The sequence below is a fragment of the Rosa rugosa genome, chromosome 1 (assembly GCF_958449725.1).
Source record: "Rosa rugosa chromosome 1, drRosRugo1.1, whole genome shotgun sequence".
NCBI classification, from domain to species: domain Eukaryota; kingdom Viridiplantae; phylum Streptophyta; class Magnoliopsida; order Rosales; family Rosaceae; genus Rosa; species Rosa rugosa.
In genome coordinates, this window is record NC_084820.1 from 71821832 (window position 1) to 71836112 (window position 14281).

Genomic DNA, 14281 nt, shown 5'->3' on the forward strand with positions numbered 1-14281 from the left:
AGATTCTAAATCATTATCAACAACTTCACCACGTGGAGCCCTAACTCGCTGGCCTCCTTCCCCGCCTCTATTCCGATTGTTGTTGATGTTGTGTTGTTTCGTTCTCCCACCAATCCACGAATTTCTCCAATCTGATTGTTCATGGTGTTGATGGCAGCGGTAAACGCTGCGGTAAGAGAAGCGGTAAGAGCATCAAGATCTGCTTTCGTAACTTCACCCATTTCTACCAAGGTAAATAGGAGAGACAGGGAAGACCTGCTCTGATACCACCTAACGCAGTCGGAACAGTAACCTAGGTTTACAAGCGATAAACCTAAACAAAGAGTTCTGGAGTCCACCAGAGATAAAAGAGAAAATTCTCTATTTGATTGATAATAAGAGAAAAGATAGTTCTGCAGCCGTTTAAAGTTGCTTATATGAGAAAAGAAACCCTAGGGCGACTAACAATGAAACCCTAAAGCCCACAGGTAAAAAAATAAAACAAACCCAAAACAAACTAGGAAACCGAAAATTCTAAAAAACAGTAAATTGCATTTTTGAGGCCCTAAACGAACTCGAAAGCCCGAAAAAGCCCACACGTCGTAGCATAGCGACGAGTTTTGTTCCTGGCGCGATTCCCTTTTCGGAAAGCTATGGCACGCTCCAATCGGACACCAAGCTATGGAGTGGCTACTAATAACTTTCGTTTTCCTCCTCTTGCACGATCAAACTGCTATTCGAATTGGACTGTCATCCGTTCTGCATCATAATGCTTTGTTGAAGAGTAAGCTGTGGGGCGGCCCCGACTCAAGCGATGTGTATGGAAACTTAGGATTGTATATAAAATTACGTATCATTCTAATCGTCTAGGTGACTAATCAATTCCGTACATAAAATTATGTACAATTCTGATCATCTAGGTGACTAATCAATTTCGTACATAAAATTATGTACAATTCTGATCATCTAGGTGACTATTCAATTTCGTACATAAAATTACATATCATTCTGATCGTCTGAGTGACTAATCAATTTCGTACATAAAATTACGCAACATCCTTTCAGATACGATAGTTTGCTTCCATTTTTAAATAATTTATTTTTATTCTAGATCTTCCAAAAAAAAAAAAATCGACCATCAAAATACATGACAGAGATCGGTGTCGATCTTATTGGGTCAATGACAAAAGCATTGGACCTTCACCCTATCGGGTCGGTCACGCTTTCAACTGGCCCAGCTTGTCTGTAAAGTGGCGGGTCGGTCACGAATTTATACACCGACTCTTGGAAACAATTCAAATCAAAATCGATAATATCTTGGCATAAACCCTAAAACCCCAATCACTCTTGGGTTCTCATCGCCATGGAGAAGGAGAACGGCGAAATACCCGAAAATGCTAATGAACGTAAGAGATTTTTCATTCTGGGTTTTGTTCATTTGGGATGTGTTGTTATTTCTACTTGATGATTTTTTGGGATATTGTTTGTTCAGATTGCCCAGGTCCTCAATCCGAGTCTGCTGGGAAGTCTGAATCTTGTGAAGGATGCCCGAATCAACAAATTTGTGCTACTGCTCCAAAGGGCCCTGACCCAGGTTTCCTTTCTATCTCTCTCTACTGCTGCAGCTGTGCTTTTGTTCTGCTTTAGCTGCAAATTTGAATTGAAGTTTGTTAATTTCTTCATTGATTATTGGAAAGTTCTTGTTTTTTTGTTCTTTGGTGCCGGTTTTTGACTATGACCATTTTATTCATTTCGAAGAACAAGCCAGAGTTATTGCTTTATGTACCTGATTTTACTCATCATGGAGATTTTGTGTTATTTTTTTTCGAAATATTTGTTATTACATTTCTTCTTAGTTTAGTTGGCCCTGATCATGTTGTGGCTGATTTTAATGATGATTTGATAGCATAGTTTGTTCACTGAACTGTATTTGTCTTTGAAAAGAAACTTCTAGCACTTCATATGGATTGAAACGTCCTGGATGTTAAAGCAGTCTCACATTCTGGCTTTTTCTTATATTTAGTCTTCTGCCTCTAAACTTACTGATGTGGGAGTATGTGGCTTGTGCCTAGCTACATCTTGTTGTTGTTGTTGCAAAACAGAAAGGAGACTATGAGCTTTTGTTTTTGCAAGCCTTGATTTCCACGTATCATTTATAGCACTTTTTGTAGTTCCGAGCTGAATTAATGAGCCTTTTTTCTGTGTGAATTTATTGACAAAAGATTGTGTTAAGTGGAGCAGTGAGCAACTGTTCTTTGTAGTAGAACTTAATTTGACCAAAGTGTGGATTCTGATGGTTAGATTTACCAGTAGCTGGATTGCAAGTTCAAAGTTTAATTAGGAAAGTCTACTTATGTAAGTGCATAGGATATCAATAACCATCTAGGATTTTCATCCTTTGTGCAACTTTGCAAGTTGTGGTCCTGTGTAGACGAATAGTTGTTTTTCCCTTACAGATGATGTGCATTTCTCTTCAGATTTGTTTATATGCTCATGGCTCAAGACTGATGCATTTGACCTCGTGTTCTCTATGTTTCTGCAGACTTGGTTGCAATTGCAGAAAGGATGGCCACTGTAAAGCATAAGATACTGATTTTATCAGGGAAAGGTGGAGTTGGCAAGAGCACATTCTCTGCACAACTTTCATTTGCACTAGCGGCTATGGACTTCCAGGTGGGTCTTCTGGACATCGACATTTGTGGCCCTAGCATCCCAAAGATGCTTGGCCTAGAAGGCCAAGAAATCCACCAGAGCAACCTCGGTTGGTCGCCTGTCTATGTTGAGTCCAACCTTGGGGTTATGTCAATAGGGTTTATGCTTCCAGACCCTGATGACGCAGTCATATGGAGGGGGCCACGCAAGAATGCACTCATTAAGCAATTCCTCAAGGATGTTGATTGGGGTGAGCTTGATTTTCTAATAGTTGATGCTCCTCCTGGAACCTCAGATGAACACATTTCAATTGTTCAAGATCTTGGTGCTGCTTCAATAGATGGTGCAATCATTGTCACCACTCCACAACAAGTTTCCCTTATTGATGTCAGGAAAGAAGTGAGTTTCTGCAAAAAAACTGGCGTCCAGGTTCTTGGGGTAGTTGAAAATATGAGTGGCTTGCGCCAGCCGATGTTGGCTGCTTCCAAATTTTTGAGGATGACAGAGGCAGGTGAGGAGAAGGATGTCACAGAATGGGTTAGAGAGTACGTGAAAGAGAAAGCACCGGAATTGCTTGATATAATAGCCTTGAATGAAGTGTTTGATAATAGTGGTGGTGGAGCCACAAGAATGTGCAGTGAAATGGGGGTACCTTTCCTGGGGAAGGTGCCGTTGGATCCCGAGCTTTGCAAGGCTGCTGAAGAAGGTAGATCTTGTTTTGTTGATCAGAAAAGTGGCACGAGTGCACCTGCACTGAAGAAAATCATTGAGACATTGATGGAAAATCAAGGCATATCTAGAATGTTGGTAGACAATGATGCATAGGTGATTGGCGTGATCCGCCAATTTCAAGATTTTGTTTATGTCACTCTATGGTTGTGTAGAATAATACTTTTTGGCAAACCTGGATCGGATCTCTTAAGTTACATGGATCACAAAAAAAAAGGGTGTTTTTTTTTTTCCTCTAAGTATTGATTAACACAGTTTTCTTGACCATGTGAACCAGTAATTGAATGACTATTTTTCATGAATTGTTGTGTTCTTCCGTTGAATCGATTATATGTACAGTATGAAGGGAGTGAGTTCTCCTCATCCATCATCCAACTTCTGAAATTTTCCATTTCGACAGAGAATCATTTCCGCATTGGATATGTGGTCTACTAGTCAGAACATGACTACATGAGCATGAAATGAGTTATAAATAGACAAAAGAGATCGGACTTGTATAGACGTGACATTATTAAGGTGCCATGACATGTGAGTATCTATATTGTTAAAAAGAAAAAATAATTTTTTTTTATTTATGATTTGTTGGAACAAAAGGGCGAGCCCGGCTAAGTACTGACCATGTCGGACTGTGGAACTAAAAAGCCCCTCCGGACGAAATACAAAATAAAAAAAATAGAGTATATAATATGATGAGAAATTGGGAATTGCCTTAATTTTTTAATAATGTAACATAGTATTATCCTTTTTCAATTGAGAGGAGAGATGGCTGAGTGGACTAAAGGGTCGCATTGCTAATCCGTTGTACAAGTTTTTCGTACCGAGGGTTCGAATCCCTCTCTTTCTGTTTTCACTGATGACTTTGGTAGTATTTTCTATCAAATTTATCGCGAGCTCTTTTTATTATTATTATTATTTTATAAATAGTTAAACATTAATATTTAAAGAGGTGGAATAGATAAAATCTTACTAAGAACAGTTTAAAATCAAGCAAAGAAAAACCTTATTTTTTATTCTTTTCACGTCTAGGATTACATCCCACTTTTTGGAAATCAAAGCCTCATCAACATTTCTTATATTTTTATTTAGAGTGGTTTCCTCCAAATTAAAGCTAACAACTAAAGAGACTAATCTACTTCGGGCATGGACTTTCCTAACCACATATGCTTTCAGTTGGAATCAAACCCGAAACCTAGAATACCAGACGAGGAGTTTGCCAAATCGACCACATCTTGTGGCCAACATTTCTCTATCTTTTGGTAATTCATTCATAGGAATTCTTGTTTCTTCTTTTTTGACTAGCACAAAAAGATGAACAAGAAGGTAAATAGTTACATATAAATTTTGAGGCTCTCATGTAGAATAGAAGAAAATGTTTCCTCAAGTAGAATAGAAGATCTACTAGTCAAAAGAAATATTCGCACACCAAAAGATCCCAAACAGTCCACTCTCTCCGACTCCACCCTCGTCCTTAGTCCTTACCCTTTTCATCATCACATGCCAATCCCATTTGCTACCGCCCTCAGCCTCCTCCGACCAATCACAAGCCCGCCATGTACCTCTCCGAAAAGCCCCACCCAATTGATTTCTACAAGTCGGTCGACGCCGCCTCCTCCTCCTCCCCCGACCGCGACATGATCATGGAGGTCGTCTCCGCCGCCGCCAACGCCGCCGCGCCAGGTGGCAACACCAGCAGCGGCGGCGAGGACCACGAGGCCCGCGCCCCGAAGAAGCGGGCGGAGCATTGGATCCAGGAAGAGACCCGGTGCCTCATCAGCTTCCGCCGCGAGGTCGACGGCCTGTTCAACACCTCCAAGTCCAACAAGCACCTCTGGGAGCAAATCTCCGCCAAGATGAGGGATAAAGGGTTCGATCGGAGCCCCACCATGTGTACGGACAAGTGGAGGAACTTGCTTAAGGAGTTCAAGAAGGCCAGGCAGCAGGTCAAGGTGGGCAGCAGGTCTGCCAAGATGTTGTATTACGAGGACTTGCAGGAGTTGATTAGGGATAGGACTAGTAACAATGGTGCTAATAATGCCGGTAGTAATGGTGCTGCTGGTTATAAGAGGCCGAATTCTCCTCCGAAGCTCGAATCTTTCATTCGTTTCTCTGATAAGAGTGAGTGTGAAACGCGAAAAGGAATTTCTTTTTATGTGTCTGAATTTTTTTCGAATGAATGCAATGCTGATTGTAACTTGCCAAATTACATTGCAGGTCTCGAGGATGCAGGTATTCCGTTTGGACCCATGGAAGGTATAAGTTCGTTTTAGTTTTCGACGTTTGGTTTGATAAATGCTTAACTGGCTCTGGTTAGTATAGTATAGCATTGTGTTTTGGTGCAATTTGAGTGTTGTGTGTGTGCGCTTTGTGCTTTTAAGAGTCGGTTGCTGCAATTTGTAAGAGCTTTTTTGTTTGTTTGTTTATAGCAGCTGACCGAACAGCAGTGGACTTGGAAAGGCAGTTGGATCATGATGGTGACCCTCTGGCTATTACTGCGGCTGAGGCAGTGGCAGCCAACGAGGTTCCTCCGTGGAATTGGAGGGAGGGCCCTGAGAATGGTGAGCTTTCGTAACTAGAATTGTAATGCCAAATAAGTAAGATTAGTAATGCATTGAGAATTGAGATGCTGCTATAAATGGTAGTGGAAATGTTTCTATTACTATATGCGTATCTGCCGCCTTCAATTGGAATTAAGCTGCCTTCACCTGAAAAAAGAGAGGCAATTTTCGTGACCTCATAACTACCCTATGTTTCATTTCAATTGCTAGCGTACTTTGCATATATTTATTATCATGGTAGCATGTTGCATTCTAATTTAGTAGTGATACCAAAGAAAAGGCATATTCTTGAAGTATTTGTCCATTTCCCTTTTTACCACATTAATGGAGTTCTCTATCGCTATCAACCACTTGCATGATGGTACTTCCACTTTAAGCTTTACCACAATCTGCCGTTACATCTTCTGAACACCAAAACGACAACCAAAACTGATACACACATCTTGTAAAGTCACAATTTACAAATTGTTTGAAGCATGTGATTGTTTAATGGCAGGAGGGGAGACACACTCATCTTTTTGTGGAAGGATTATAACTGTCAAGTTGGGGGAATACAACACCAGAAGGATTGGTATTGATGGAACAGCTGATGCGATTAAGGAGGCAATCAAGTCTGCATTCAGAATAAGAACTAAGCGAGCATTTTGGTTGGAGGACGAGTATCAGGTTGTTCGGAGTCTTGATAGGGATATGCCTTTGGGCAATTATACTCTCCACCTTGATGAAGGTATCCTATGCAATTTCTTTTCCGTTAATTGTGGAACTAGGATTTTGGTTTACTGGATATATGGTAAGAAGCTGTATACTTCTTTTCGCAGGAATAACCATTAAACTTTGCCTCTGCGATGAATCTGACCGTATAGTTCGCACTGAAGAAATAACATTCTACACTGAGGATGACTTTCGTGATTTCCTTTCACGTCGCGGCTTGATCGGTTTAAGAGATTTAAGAGAATTAGGTGGCTACAGACGCATTGATACTTTAGATGATCTTCAATCTGGTGCAATGTATCAGGGGGTGAGGCTTCTGGGGGACTAGAAGATTTTGTATATTCACTTTAACTATTCATAGACCACATGTAAGAAGATTGTTGATTCATGTTGTAAGTGCCAAGTGGCAGCTATCTGAGTCAACATTGTATAAAACCAATGTACATTCCAAGCGACGCCCCATCTTTTTAGGCCTGTTTTTCATCTTCTCTTTTCCTTTTCTTTTACTGATTCATCTCTCAAATTGAACAGTGATCCCCATCTTCATCACAAACGCATGCCGTCCTCATTGATTCACTCTGTTTGGGTTTAACAAGCATATACATTGTTACCCATGGCCAAGATCAAGATTGGCATCAATGGTATTGGTGTAACTATTCACTGGTTTGTTCAGTACTTGTATCGTGTCATCTTTCTTGATTGAAAATTATGTTATAAATGAAGGATTCGGAAGGATTGGCCGGTTGGTGGCCAGAGTTGCTCTGCAGAGAGATGACATCGAACTCGTTGCCATTAACGATCCTTTCTTGACTGCTGATCACATGGTATGTGTATGTAGAACCAGTTTCATACATGATTCTAGTGTCCCGTCTTTTTGAGGCATTTCAACAAACATTTTGCCCTCTGCGTGGCGGAATTGCCTACAAGGCATCCCCGAAATCCTCCCTCATTGTGGATCGAGTTGAATGTGTATTAGGTAACATAATTCTTGATAAAGGGGTAGCATGTATTAATTAATCCTATCTTCTCAGAGATACATGTTTAAGTACGACAGTGTTCATGGGCAGTGGAAGCATGGCGAGCTTAAGGTTAAGGATGAAAGCACACTTCTCTTTGGTGATAAGCCTGTTAAAGTTTTTGATTCTAGGTAAAATCCTACTTAATTACCATTTATACACCAATTACGCTCCCACTCTTGTGTTTAATTGGTAGTTAGCAAGAACAATGAAATTTCACTTGGCTTGTTTAGTTCTCTACTTACCTTACCTGATGAAATCCCATGGGGCGATTCTGGTGCTGCATTTGTCGTTGAGTCCTCCGGAGTTTACACAGATCGGGAGAGAGCATCTCACCACCTGAGGGTAAAATTTTTTAGATGCTTTTATACATGTTCATGAAGATTTTGTTGTTCATATATACAATAATTCGTACGTTACACAGGGTGGTGCAAAGAAAGTTATCATTTCTGCCCCAAGTGATGATGTTCCCATGTTTGTTGTGGGTGTTAATGAGAAGGACTACACTCCAGATCTTAACGTTGTTTCAAATGCAAGCTGCACTACTAACTGTCTTGCTCCACTGGCAAAGGTTTCATTTCTTATTATTGTCTTAATCAAATCAATATTAGCTAGTACGTTAATCAACTGGTTAATTCTCTCATGTTTACTGAATCAATGTACATATCATTGGCAGGTTATCCACGATAAATTTGGTATCATAGAGGGTCTTATGACCACTGTCCATTCTATTACTGGTGAGTGTGTGTGTGTATAAACACACACAAAACTCTAGTATACTTGTTTGATTCGATGTAAGCTAGACTGTAATGAATCATTGGTTGAAGGTTCTTTCGATGTGATGTAGCTACTCAAAAGACTGTTGATAGTCCACTAATGAAAGACTGGAGAGGTGGTAGAGCTGCTGGCCATAACATCATTCCCACTAGTACTGGAGCTGCTGAGGTATATATTGGATTCCTTGCATTGGTAGATGTAATATGTCTGTACAGTTTTTATACTTCTCTAACGCTGTTTAATAGATTTGGGAAATATTCAGAATCTGTGCTGGTTTGATTTATAGGGTGTTGGTAAAGTGCTGCCGGCACTAAATGGGAAGTTGACAGGAATGGCCTTCAGGGTTCCCACTGTTGATGTTTCCGTGGTTGACCTCACAGTGAGACTTGAGAAGAAGGCTACTTATGATGAGATTAAAAATGCTATCAAGTAAGGATCAGGGCATTCACTATGATTTCTTTCTTTATATGGAATTTAAAACAAACTAAACTACTAAACAGTTGATTGGTTTTATATTTTTGGTGCATCTATATGCCTATTTTTCAGTTTGATGATTTAACTTGCTTGTCTTTCAAGATCTGCTCACCTCTCCTTATCTGAGTTTCGTTTTGGTTGTGAATTTCAGGGAAGAATCTGAGGGTAACCTAAAGGGAATCCTCGGATATATGGACGATGATTTAGTGTCCACTGACTTTGTGGATAACCACAGGTGATGATTGCTGACTCTTGCCTGTTGCCTCTGTAAAACCTGCAGCACTTGGCTATGTGTCTGCCCTATTCTTTACTTTGGTTAATTGATTTAGGCTCTGAGGGAGTGCATACATGTTATGCTGCAGGTCAAGCATTTTCGATGCCAAGGCTGGAATTGCTTTGAACGACAACTTTGTGAAGCTTGTCGCGTGGTATGACAATGAATGGGGTTACAGGTAATACCACCATTTCATTAGCATAATGTAGATTTTTTTTGACATCACAGTTTTCTGATAAACACGGTTTATTGCAGCTCACGAGTCATCGACTTGATCTGTCACATGGCCACAGTTACATGAGCAATGTCAATTCCTTAATCACAACTGCAGCTAGGTTTCGACCATGGTTAAAACTGATTCTTTGGAATTTATAGTTCAGCTGACTCCAGAGCGTTAGAGATTTTGTTTGGGATAAATTGAGATGCCTTCAGTACCATTCTTCTGTTGTTAATCCAAGATAGAATGAAACACTTGCAAGGTAGCATTTCTTGGATTGCTTGCCTACAGTCATGAATTTCTTACATCATCGTAATAGACCCTTTACACTTCATGTAGCCTGCACCTAAAAATTGTGAGCAAAAACGAGGGAGAGATTTTGGTTTGCTTTGGTTTGTTTTAGGATTGCATGTCCTTCTCCACAAAATCACAGATGAATAGTATTGAGAGACTGAGGGAGATGAATACACATGAAAGCTACCGAAATACTAAGATAGTGTGAGGCGGTGTCGCATCACATTTGTCGTTGTTGTCTAAGGAGAGTCCAAGTTTGAAAACTAGAAAATGAATACAAATAACCAGTCGGAATATAGGTATTCCAAGAGTTCTGGCACCTTCAAAATATTGTGCAAGGGTTAAAACTTAAAAGTACAACCTTACACATAATCAGAACCATTAAAAGTAAAAGAAAAAAAGTGGATATTTCATGCAGTTTCCAAGGACCAAGTGCAAGCTTTTGATGACCGAGTTTGAGGTGGTATCGTACGTGGAAGCATGTTACGAAGAAGAACAATAAAGTAGCTCATTGTTTAGCTCGTTCTGCATTACGATCTAATGAGAGTTTGTACTGCCATGAGGTTGGCCGCTCCCTCCTTGGCTTCATGATCTAGTAGAGGAATTATCTATATATGTAATGATGTTCTGGGGACAGAAGCTTGATGCTCTGCTATTCTCAACTGCTGTAGTACTTGAATCAGTTTAACAAATTCCTTCTTGAATAAAAAAAAAAAAAGGTGGAAAAATCTCAACGCAAAAGGTTTCTATCTATCAATTCATAAGACAGTTGAGACATGCATTTTGGGAGTTAATCAATTCATATATATCGTTGCTAAGGAAGACCTTAGAATATCATGTGAACCTTTAAAAGAGCATTAATCTGGATATCTTAGACTAATTCCGCGAATCTTGAAAATACAAACTATTTTTGTTTACAAGCTAGTGATGAATAGTCATAAATATCCAAGTGAACCCTGTTCAATTCCTTCTCACTATATGTCCATGACTATAGTTTCATACCAAACTCGTTTTTTCTTGGCAGGTAAAAGAAAAATGTATGTTGTGTGATATGACTAGATTAAAGACTTTGGTAATTGCTAGAATTTAAGAAGTACATGTCTTTGTTATCCATGCAATTCACTACAGATAATATGTAATGAAAATTTGCTCCAAGTTTGGATGATTTCATTAAGGTATTGGAAGATGCTAAAAAATGAGTAGGAATTTCTTTTGAAATTAAATTAGAGACACCGTGACCTATTAATTAGCATTAATCTGGATATCTTAGACTAATTCGGCGAATCTTGAAAATACAAAATATAATTTCTCCATCATAGTCACATGTAAGAAGATTGTTGATTCATGTTGTAAGTGCCAAGTGGCAGCTATCTGAGTCAACATTGTATAAAACCAATGTACATTCCAAGCGACGCCCCATCTTTTTAGGCCTGTTTTTCATCTTCTCTTTTCCTTTTCTTTTACTGATTCATCTCTCAAATTGAACAGTGATCCCCATCTTCATCACAAACGCATGCCGTCCTCATTGATTCACTCTGTTTGGGTTTAACAAGCATATACATTGTTACCCATGGCCAAGATCAAGATTGGCATCAATGGTATTGGTGTAACTATTCACTGGTTTGTTCAGTACTTGTATCGTGTCATCTTTCTTGATTGAAAATTATGTTATAAATGAAGGATTCGGAAGGATTGGCCGGTTGGTGGCCAGAGTTGCTCTGCAGAGAGATGACATCGAACTCGTTGCCATTAACGATCCTTTCTTGACTGCTGATCACATGGTATGTGTATGTAGAACCAGTTTCATACATGATTCTAGTGTCCCGTCTTTTTGAGGCATTTCAACAAACATTTTGCCCTCTGCGTGGAGGAATTGCCTACAAGGCATCCCCGAAATCCTCCCTCATTGTGGATCGAGTTGAATGTGTATTAGGTAACATAATTCTTGATAAAGGGGTAGCATGTATTAATTAATCCTATCTTCTCAGAGATACATGTTTAAGTACGACAGTGTTCATGGGCAGTGGAAGCATGGCGAGCTTAAGGTTAAGGATGAAAGCACACTTCTCTTTGGCGATAAGCCTGTTAAAGTTTTTGATTCTCGGTAAAATCCTACTTAATTACCATTTATACACCAATTACGCTCCCACTCTTGTGTTTAATTGGTAGTTAGCAAGAACAATGAAATTTCACTTGGCTTGTTTAGTTCTCTACTTACCTTACCTGATGAAATCCCATGGGGCGATTCTGGTGCTGAATTTGTCGTTGAGTCCTCCGGAGTTTACACAGATCGGGAGAGAGCATCTCACCACCTGAGGGTAAAATTTTTTAGATGCTTTTATACATGTTCATGAAGATTTTGTTGTCCATATATACAATAATTCGTACGTTACACAGGGTGGTGCAAAGAAAGTTATCATTTCTGCCCCAAGTGATGATGTTCCCATGTTTGTTGTGGGTGTTAATGAGAAGGACTACACTCCAGATCTTAACGTTGTTTCAAATGCAAGCTGCACTACTAACTGTCTTGCTCCACTGGCAAAGGTTTCATTTCTTATTATTGTCTTAATCAAATCAATATTAGCTAGTACGTTAATCAACTGGTTAATTCTCTCATGTTTACTGAATCAATGTACATATCTTGGCAGGTTATCCACGATAAATTTGGTATCATAGAGGGTCTTATGACCACTGTCCATTCTATTACTGGTGAGTGTGTGTGTGTATAAACACACACAAAACTCTAGTATACTTGTTTGATTCGATGTAAGCTAGACTGTAATGAATCATTGGTTGAAGGTTCTTTCGATGTGATGTAGCTACTCAAAAGACTGTTGATAGTCCACTAATGAAAGACTGGAGAGGTGGTAGAGCTGCTGGCCATAACATCATTCCCACTAGTACTGGAGCTGCTGAGGTATATATTGGATTCCTTGCATTGGTAGATGTAATATGTCTGTACAGTTTTTATACTTCTCTAACGCTGTTTAATAGATTTGGGAAATATTCAGAATCTGTGCTGGTTTGATTTATAGGGTGTTGGTAAAGTGCTGCCGGCACTAAATGGGAAGTTGACAGGAATGGCCTTCAGGGTTCCCACTGTTGATGTTTCCGTGGTTGACCTCACAGTGAGACTTGAGAAGAAGGCTACTTATGATGAGATTAAAAATGCTATCAAGTAAGGATCAGGGCATTCACTATGATTTCTTTCTTTATATGGAATTTAAAACAAACTAAACTACTAAACAGTTGATTGGTTTTATATTTTTGGTGCATCTATATGCCTATTTTTCAGTTTGATGATTTAACTTGCTTGTCTTTCAAGATCTGCTCACCTCTCCTTATCTGAGTTTCGTTTTGGTTGTGAATTTCAGGGAAGAATCTGAGGGTAACCTAAAGGGAATCCTCGGATATATGGACGATGATTTAGTGTCCACTGACTTTGTGGATAACCACAGGTGATGATTGCTGACTCTTGCCTGTTGCCTCTGTAAAACCTGCAGCACTTGGCTATGTGTCTGCCCTATTCTTTACTTTGGTTAATTGATTTAGGCTCTGAGGGAGTGCATACATGTTATGCTGCAGGTCAAGCATTTTCGATGCCAAGGCTGGAATTGCTTTGAACGACAACTTTGTGAAGCTTGTCGCGTGGTATGACAATGAATGGGGTTACAGGTAATACCACCATTTCATTAGCATAATGTAGATTTTTTTGACATCACAGTTTTCTGATAAACACGGTTTATTGCAGCTCACGAGTCATCGACTTGATCTGTCACATGGCCACAGTTACATGAGCAATGTCAATTCCTTAATCACAACTGCAGCTAGGTTTCGACCATGGTTAAAACTGATTCTTTGGAATTTATAGTTCAGCTGACTCCAGAGCGTTAGAGATTTTGTTTGGGATAAATTGAGATGCCTTCAGTACCATTCTTCTGTTGTTAATCCAAGATAGAATGAAACACTTGCAAGGTAGCATTTCTTGGATTGCTTGCCTACAGTCATGAATTTCTTACATCATCGTAATAGACCCTTTACACTTCATGTAGCCTGCACCTAAAAATTGTGAGCAAAAACGAGGGAGAGATTTTGGTTTGCTTTGGTTTGTTTTAGGATTGCATGTCCTTCTCCACAAAATCACAGATGAATAGTATTGAGAGACTGAGGGAGATGAATACACATGAAAGCTACCGAAATACTAAGATAGTGTGAGGCGGTGTCGCATCACATTTGTCGTTGTTGTCTAAGGAGAGTCCAAGTTTGAAAACTAGAAAATGAATACAAATAACCAGTCGGAATATAGGTATTCCAAGAGTTCTGGCACCTTCAAAATATTGTGCAAGGGTTAAAACTTAAAAGTACAACCTTACACATAATCAGAACCATTAAAAGTAAAAGAAAAAAAGTGGATATTTCATGCAGTTTCCAAGGACCAAGTGCAAGCTTTTGATGACCGAGTTTGAGGTGGTATCGTACGTGGAAGCATGTTACGAAGAAGAACAATAAAGTAGCTCATTGTTTAGCTCGTTCTGCATTACGATCTAATGAGAGTTTGTACTGCCATGAGGTTGGCCGCTCCCTCCTTGGCTTCATGATCTAG

At 39.5% G+C, this 14281-nt stretch overlaps 4 protein-coding genes across 8 annotated transcripts; all 4 read left to right on the forward strand.

Annotated features, from left to right (window-relative positions):
* The first annotated feature begins 1226 nt into the window (after positions 1-1226).
* LOC133707212 (cytosolic Fe-S cluster assembly factor NBP35) lies at positions 1227-3662 on the forward strand. The gene is made up of 3 exons (XM_062132771.1): positions 1227-1385; positions 1472-1573; positions 2522-3662. The coding sequence occupies exons 1-3, from the start codon at positions 1343-1345 to the stop codon at positions 3454-3456; spliced, it is 1080 nt and encodes a 359-aa protein (XP_061988755.1). The 5' UTR covers positions 1227-1342; the 3' UTR covers positions 3457-3662.
* Positions 3663-4689: 1027 nt separating this feature from the next.
* Positions 4690-7267, forward strand: LOC133726700 (trihelix transcription factor GT-1-like). 3 transcript variants are annotated; one of them, XM_062154298.1, is made up of 6 exons: positions 4690-5475; positions 5572-5610; positions 5784-5915; positions 6412-6642; positions 6734-6933; positions 7158-7267. In XM_062154298.1, exons 1-6 carry the CDS (start codon positions 4911-4913, stop codon positions 7158-7160), a joined length of 1170 nt encoding a protein of 389 aa, XP_062010282.1. In that variant the 5' UTR covers positions 4690-4910; the 3' UTR covers positions 7161-7267. The 3 variants fall into 3 exon arrangements, with proteins under 3 accessions (XP_062010282.1, XP_062010280.1, XP_062010281.1); XM_062154296.1 differs by lacking the exon at positions 7158-7267 and having other exon boundaries at positions 4692-5475; positions 6734-7100; XM_062154297.1 differs by lacking the exon at positions 7158-7267 and having other exon boundaries at positions 4697-5475; positions 5787-5915; positions 6734-7100.
* Positions 6904-9661, forward strand: LOC133726701 (glyceraldehyde-3-phosphate dehydrogenase, cytosolic-like). 2 transcript variants are annotated; one of them, XM_062154300.1, is made up of 12 exons: positions 6904-6933; positions 7158-7267; positions 7350-7450; positions 7694-7773; positions 7876-7987; positions 8067-8213; positions 8319-8379; positions 8490-8587; positions 8706-8848; positions 9045-9128; positions 9256-9345; positions 9423-9661. In XM_062154300.1, exons 2-12 carry the CDS (start codon positions 7240-7242, stop codon positions 9466-9468), a joined length of 990 nt encoding a protein of 329 aa, XP_062010284.1. In that variant the 5' UTR covers positions 6904-6933; positions 7158-7239; the 3' UTR covers positions 9469-9661. The 2 variants fall into 2 exon arrangements, with proteins under 2 accessions (XP_062010284.1, XP_062010283.1); XM_062154299.1 differs by lacking the exon at positions 6904-6933 and having other exon boundaries at positions 7152-7267; positions 7658-7773.
* Positions 9662-11015: 1354 nt separating this feature from the next.
* LOC133726703 (glyceraldehyde-3-phosphate dehydrogenase, cytosolic-like) lies at positions 11016-13668 on the forward strand. Of its 2 annotated transcripts, none has more exons than XM_062154304.1 (11): positions 11016-11276; positions 11359-11459; positions 11703-11782; positions 11885-11996; positions 12076-12222; positions 12327-12387; positions 12498-12595; positions 12714-12856; positions 13053-13136; positions 13264-13353; positions 13430-13668. In XM_062154304.1, exons 1-11 carry the CDS (start codon positions 11249-11251, stop codon positions 13473-13475), a joined length of 990 nt encoding a protein of 329 aa, XP_062010288.1. In that variant the 5' UTR covers positions 11016-11248; the 3' UTR covers positions 13476-13668. The 2 variants fall into 2 exon arrangements, with proteins under 2 accessions (XP_062010288.1, XP_062010287.1); XM_062154303.1 differs by having other exon boundaries at positions 11017-11276; positions 11667-11782.
* Positions 13669-14281: the final 613 nt, after the last annotated feature.